Genomic DNA, 7389 nt, shown 5'->3' on the forward strand with positions numbered 1-7389 from the left:
TGACCCAAAAGCGGAGTCATCACTCTGTTGACCGTCCACGTAAGTCACTGATTTCACTACTTTCAAATTTCCCTATATAGTTATTTATCGTGGACGTAACAGCACATTAAGGCCTTTTTTGAATTTTGATATTTTTTTTACAGCTCTTTTGGTAAAAATATTTCTTTTGACTCCAACATTGATAATCAGGGGAATCCGAAAAATATGCAACTTATATATTGTTTTAACTTTTTTTTTATTTTTTTTTCACTTGTCGAACGTTGCTGCTTTCCTACAATTTAAACAAGTTACTGATCTTTTAATCACATTATGTAACTGCAATATCGAACGACTAGCGGGGGGCTGCGCCCCCCGCACCCCCTAAAAATTAACCTGAAAACTAACCTAACCCAACGTATCGTCACATTAATCGTCAGTCACTGTTTATTAAAGTGTTTAACTTTTTTCTTAATAAATTTTTAATAAACAATGATTAACGGCTAATGTGACGATAGGTTGGGTTAGGTTAGTTTTGAGGAGGGGCGTGGGGGGCGCAGCCCCCGCTAGTCGTTCGATATTGCAATTACATAATGTGATTAAAAGATCAGTAACTTGTTTAAATTGTGGGAAAGCAGTAACGTTTGACAAGTGAAAAAAAATAAAAAAAAAGTTAAAACAATATATAACTTGCATATTTTTCCGATTCTTTCGATTGATTATAAATGTTGGAGTCAAAATAAATATTTTTACCAAAAAAGCTGCAAAAAAATATCAAAATTCGAAAAAGGCCTTATGGCTCCTGCACACAGGACGCGGTAATGCTTACCGCGCGGCGGAAGTTCGCGTAACAGCCAATCAATATGGTACTTTCCGTAATAACCTTCTAGCTCTTACGAAAAAGAAATAACATATTGATTGGCTGTCGCGCGGACTTCTGCCGCGCGGCAAACATTACCGCGTCCTGTGTGCAGGAGCCATTATTGTACATAATTATGGGAGCGTCCCGATTGACCACGGTACGATTGGACACAACTAACCGATGAAAATAATTATCTAGTGAATTACTAGGTCGAACCAATCATTACAATCTGTGTCCAATCGTATCGTGGTCAATCGGGTCCCACCCCATAATTACCCGAAAAAGAACCAGAAGTATTGAAATACTAGATAGTACACCGGTCGTGCCTGACGGTACTTCCACAGCAGCGCTTGAGATCGATAATTCGATAAATACATGATTTTTTAATATTTAATTAAAATTATCTAGATGACTCACAAACCTTTTTAATGATACTTCATAACTCTTCATACGAAATACAAACGATTTAAAAGAATAGGTTTTCAACCGGAGTTTTTTTCTGGTCAAGTATATACGAATCTAATCACTGATTGCTCACTGATCAGCTATGTTTTCTGAACGCAGCCGAAGTGTCCCAAATTCAGGGCTGGGAAATCTGTGGTCTGTACTTTTCAACTGCACTGCTACACTGGTGCAATAAACTAAAATGAAATTAATATATTTGTCTCACTCTAACTTATTGAACCAGTACAACAGTGCAGCTGAAAAGAACAGACCTCTGGTCAGCTCAAAGAAAAAAAAAGAAACTGTAGGAGCAATGTCGTAGAATCACTTAAAGCAAAGTGCTTTCAGCCAAATATTGAAATATTGAAACTGAAACTGAAAAAGAAACTGTAAAAGCTTGACATATATACTCGATCTTACTTTATTAGACTATAGTGTACATTACATACGCATATTTAACCAAATTGGTGATTACTTAATCATTATCATAATGGTTTTTATACCAAAATCCTATTAAAATTCATTTGAAGTTCCTTCGTACCACTTTGACTGTTTCAGGTCTATTCCTTTCAATTTGTTTTTGTAATTGTTAACTAGCTTGTTAAAGCCTGCATCCTCTGCCTCAAATTGTATCTGCTTTATAGAAAACAGGAAAAAGAAGACAATAAGATTTAAATATAGAATGTGAATAAGGTAAAATATATAATAAATAAATATCTTACTAGCATGTTTTCTTTCTTTTTTTTCGCTTTTTCCTTCTTCGTAACTTCCGTCTGTTTGGTCGTTTTGCGTAATTTTCGCTCCTTTTTTACAGTTTTTATATGTAATGCAGCTTGTGATTTTAAGTTGAAGTTTGATCTTAATTTATTTTGTCCCAATTTGCTGGTAATACCGGCATAAAACATTTCATTAGAGTCATCCAACTTTCTTGTTTTAACTCGTTTATTCGATAGTTCTTCCACTGTGATATCTTCAGCTTTCCTCTTTCCCTTGTATTTAGAACATAACGGATTATGTTCGCGACTCTTCTGAATTCTTCTTTCCTTCGCATTCATCATGATACGATTTTCTATTGAGAATCCAACGATTGGCCTCTATATTGAGTTTATTAAAAAAAGAGAAAACACTTTTTATTAAAGATTTTATGGGAAATATGAAAAATAAGATTATTAATAAACCGTTATGTAATATTTTACCTTGCTTTTAGAAAATATATTCGGGTTGTTATTTATACTTCTCAAAGCTTTGAGTGCATCTTCGTGAGTGGTGAACGCAACAAAACCGTACTCTTTCGATTTTCCTTTTCCAGTTGCATCAACATTTTTTAAATCTCGCATAACGCGCGCCTTGAAAAATATTTCAAATAAAAATTTGACTCCAAAATAACTTTAGATGCTATTTAATATGACTTTAAATTGCAATTACTTCTACAATGACGGCCTTGGGGCCGCTATGATTTTTAAACAATTGTCTAAGTTTTGTATCGTCGAGATTGGGTGGTAGATTGTGTATAACAAGCCGCACTCTCGAGACAAACATATTTAAGTTGCGCAACATCTGCGATTTCCATTGTTCCAATTTCAGACGTTTTGCCATATCGAAAATTGATACTTCCGCCGCAGCTGTGCTTCCGGCCAACACAACTAAAAGTATTCACTAGTAGTTTAAATTTTGTTCATACAATAATATAACAAAACAATTTTTCGTAACAATAATTACCTCCTTCTTTAACGAGGTACAAGTTTCTAGAGTCCTTAATCTTTTGTTCTTTCAAGCTCTTTTTACTTTCAACTTCATTTCTACGTAATGCCCTATGCGCCTCGATTATTTGATCGTGCATACGTAATTCAGTTATGTTCGACAAACATTTTTCTACACTCGTAATATCCTATAATAAAATCGCGTATTTATAATATCGATAATTGAGACAGATTCTGCAGACAAATTCAGCGTTTTCGACTGAAGATAAATTAGCAAGCCTTACCTTAAATTTCACAAATGCGGTACCTTTTGAATGTTCAGTTAGACGGTCAATGCATACCAAAGCATAATAAACCGGTCCAAATTGTTCCATGTACCTTCTAAGTTCATCATTCTTAACAGAAAATGGTACATTCTTTAGGAACACTGTTTTGCCTTCGTTAACATCATCAGATATCCGCCGCGGATATTTTGGATTAGAATTATCCTCTTCCTCCTCTTTAATAAAATTATTAATCCCATTACGATCATTATCATCATCATCATTATCAGTAACATTCTCATCATCATTATCACTGCTGTCACTAGAACTCTCATCTTCACTATCAGTATTCTCTGCTTCACGTTTCACTTCCATTCTTTCATCATTAGGTTCGTTCTTTATCTTTATTCTATCTACTGTGACCTCTTCACTATAATATTAAAATCCTAATATAAATACGATTCAAGTGTACAAGCAGATGATTAGAGTATATAAAGAATATAATTTATGGTTTTAATTACTTGTCTGACCCAGCATTCCAATCACCAGCTTTACCTTCAATAATAAACTCATCTTTCACTTGAGAATTTATATTATTTTCCGTACTACTCTTCAAAAACTTGGTCTTAGGTATAGCCCAATCAACTACAATAGTTCTATTCAAAAACGGTTGCATGTTTGTGTAATGTATGGCTTTTGCTGCATTTTGTACTAGATCGAATTGCACGAACGCACATCCAATTCGTTTACCATCGTGTCGCGTCAAAATCTTTATTTCTTCTATATTACCGTATTGAGAAAAGTATTCCTTCAAGTCATCATATGTGGTCTGAAAAAATGTTATTCATAAAACTTATGGATTATCTAGGAAACCTGTAAACATCTAAAGTAATACTTTTAGCGATATATGCAACAAATACCTGAAATGATAAATTTCGTATTACAATTCTGGCTCGTTTCTTCTGTCTCTTCTCCTTCTGGAGTTTTCTACTTTTTTGCTTTTTCAAATTACATTCTTTTTTGTGATGTATACTGTTACAATGTTTTGATACATTGTCTCCTTCCTTGTTACCTTCGGAAGGATGTATATCATCCTTATCGCTTTGTTCATTTTTAGCAAGGTTTACCTCAAGTTTCTTGTAGAACTTGGATTTTGATATAGCCCAATCACTATTTATAATTCTCCCTAAAAGCACAGGTTATTTACTAATCTCTTGCGTTTCAATTTAGTCTTTTTACTGTGTTTAATAGTATGTTACAGTACATAAAATAAGTTATTGTTTTCCTTTAATATATAATAATAAAATATATAACAATCAAAATAAATCTGGACAAGAATCAGTATCATAATATATAGATAAAACTGTTAATATTGTAACATTATATAATATTGTATAAGTTTATGGCGAATAGAAAATTCAAATATAAAAAGTATATCTACAAAGCTAAAGTTTGTTATTACCTAGAAATTCTTTTTTGTTAGTATTAAATATTGCTTTCGACGCATCTTCCATACGTGTAAATTGTATGAAACCATACCCAACTAATTTTCCATTTGAATTCCTCAGAAGATTTATTTCCTTGATTTTACCAAATGGTTCATATAATTTTTTCACATCTTCATCTGTTACCTAATACAATAAAAAACAACCCTTAACTCATAAAGCAATAAATAAACAAAATCTTTTTACTTTTATTATACTCAATTTATTGTACTCAATTTCAGAGAATTATGTTAAAATTAATATTTTGTCTCTATTGTCCACACGGATAAAGTATAATAAATACCTTAAAATGTAAATTTCTCACGATTATTCGAGCACTTTCGTCATCCATTGTAGTATGTTGTTGTTGATAATAATTGGTCGTGAAACTATCCATTATAGTATGTCCACCATTATTTACATCAGAGTTGGGTAATAACTTTTGAAAAATGATCTGTTCTTTTCAGCTGCATTGCTGAACTGGTGTAATTAGTTAGAGTGAGAAAAGATATACTATAAAAATATACTTGTCTCACTTTAACTTATTGCATCAGTTCAGCAGTGCAGCTGAAAAAAAACAGACCAAAAGTTAAAGCTCTAATAAGCGCGTTCAGTAGAAAAGGCACTCAATGAGCAATCAACGATTATTGGTTCTTACTGTTAGATCTCTAAATCTAGACTAATTACATTGGCTGCATTCAGTAGACTCAACAGTTGCACAACAGTTGAATAATTTGTCAATGTAATTGGTCTAGATTTAGGGATCTAATAGCAAGAACCAATAATCGTTGATTGCTCACTGAGCGCTTTTTCTACTGAATGCGCCCATTGACAAATTGCTCAACTGTTGTGCATCTGTTGAGTCTGCTGAATGCAGCCAACAGGCATGCCAGGCAACAGGCAATAGGAATCGACATTAGCCAATAGGAAAAGAGAATAGAAATAATTGACCAATCTGAATTCCTATTCCCTGTTCCTATTGCCTGTTGCCTGGCATTCTGCAAGGGTCTTTACTGCTTATTTCTTACTACTTCTCTTACTGCCATTGGCTTGGTTTACATCGTGCACTTGATATGCTTACTAAATAATAACTTTCTGTTAGATAATCTTAATACCGACAATGCATATCAACGACGCACTCAATCAATATATTTTATTGGTATTATACTAGCTTAATATATCATTGTTTATATATATCGTCGATATTAAGATTATCTAATGGAAAGTTACTAGTTAGTACGCGTATCAAGTGTACGATGTAAACCAAGCCATTGGCAATGTGTGTGTGTATGAGGCATTCTTCGTCAAACCGGCCATCTCCTTTGCCCAAAATTTGTATGAATCGATTGAGGTCAACCGGAGCTCAAATTTTAGGTGATCATGTCTAGTGTCGTTTGCTATTGGGCTTTTTGAGAAATTCATCATGGCAATATGGCGGCGGAAATTCTAATATGGTGGCGGAAACTGGAAAGAATAATGGAAAAATCCGTACGTGACTTCCTATATGCCACACGATTATTCAAATCGGCTCTAAAATGATCAACCCAAAGTTCTTAAGGTCGCTGATTACGACCTTAAGACCTTAAATGCACTCTTTATGCATTTGCGAATCAATTGAGATCTTCTAGAGTATTATCATTAGATTCAACAATAAGCGCCCTAAGGTTAGGTCTTAAAGGTTAATTCAAAGCTCATCTAGAACGCCTCTTTAACCTTCATTTACTTTACTTCCTTCAAGGAAATTGGTACTTTTTGAGGAGCATTGGAATACCGTTTTATAAATTTTTTTTCTCTTACAAAACCATGAAAGAATGACTGTTCGAGATATTAGGTATTGATATGGCTGTATGGAATCTTCTGTTCAATTTTCTAATCATTTTATCATGTTCGATCTTATTGAAGTAGAATACTTTAATTGTTTTGAAATGTTTCTGTACCCAACTGAAAAGAGCTTGTTATTTCCTTGAAAGAAGTAAATGAAGGTTAAAGAGGCGTTCAAAGATGAGCTTTGAATATCGCTTCGAGAACTACTAACCTTAGAGCGCTTATTGTTGAATCTGATAATAATACTCTAGAAGATCTTAATTGATTCGCAAATGTATAAAGGGTGCATTTAAAGTCTTAAGGCTCCTGGCCCCTCGCCTCGCTATATTGGTTTTATGACGTCAGAAGCGAGAAACGGTACGTCAAGAATTCTTGCGTGCCATATCTAAGTAAAAAGATATTCTTGACAAACAGCACTCGAAATCACTTCAACATACTTGTAAAAAGTTCCGAGTTCTCACCTTTTCCTTGGGCAATTCATACAAAGTCATAAAATAAGCAGTGAAATGAGGCCTGTCTACGCGAGAAAACGTGTGGTCAAACAGCTGATTAAACGAGTGTAAATTATGTTTCCACGTATTGTATATCACGAAAACCCGAGAACTCGGAATATTTTACAGGTTCCCACAATATGTCTAATGTCACAAAAGTCCACTAGAGTAAATAATATAACCACATTTCGCAAGAAAAAATTTGGCTGTCAAGAGCAGTATTATACTGCAGTATATGTCATTTTCTCACTCCATCGAGTTCATTGTTTTGCCGTATAATGACGCTGCACGTCATATGTCGGTAATAGGTTTCTTTCTGTACTATATGTCGCGTGTGGCGTGAGT

General features: G+C 33.9%; 1 protein-coding gene across 3 annotated transcripts in view; it reads right to left on the reverse strand.

Moving 5' to 3' along the window:
• Window positions 1-1679: 1679 nt before the first annotated feature.
• Window positions 1680-7389, reverse strand: part of LOC116850425 (RNA-binding protein 28) — an 11027-nt gene continuing 5317 nt past the window's right edge. Inside the window, exons 1-11 of one of the 3 annotated variants that reach the window (XM_032828704.1) lie at window positions 7015-7223; window positions 5034-5168; window positions 4708-4876; window positions 4166-4431; window positions 3767-4074; window positions 3267-3675; window positions 3002-3170; window positions 2708-2925; window positions 2479-2628; window positions 2005-2376; window positions 1680-1918 (exon numbers count right to left, since the gene is read on the reverse strand). In XM_032828704.1, the coding sequence (XP_032684595.1) occupies window positions 1796-1918; window positions 2005-2376; window positions 2479-2628; window positions 2708-2925; window positions 3002-3170; window positions 3267-3675; window positions 3767-4074; window positions 4166-4431; window positions 4708-4876; window positions 5034-5168; window positions 7015-7044 (2349 nt within the window). In that variant the 5' untranslated portion in view covers window positions 7045-7223 and the 3' untranslated portion in view covers window positions 1680-1795. Of the gene's footprint in view, window positions 1919-2004; window positions 2377-2478; window positions 2629-2707; window positions 2926-3001; window positions 3171-3266; window positions 3676-3766; window positions 4075-4165; window positions 4432-4707; window positions 4877-5033; window positions 5169-7014; window positions 7224-7389 lie in introns of those variants that run through there. The other 2 variants (XM_032828702.1, XM_032828703.1) reach the window with 2 other exon arrangements.

This window comes from Odontomachus brunneus, unplaced genomic scaffold (assembly GCF_010583005.1).
Source record: "Odontomachus brunneus isolate Ranch 3 - 2012 unplaced genomic scaffold, Obru_v1 Obru_scaffold_145, whole genome shotgun sequence".
NCBI classification, from domain to species: Eukaryota; Metazoa; Arthropoda; class Insecta; order Hymenoptera; family Formicidae; genus Odontomachus; species Odontomachus brunneus.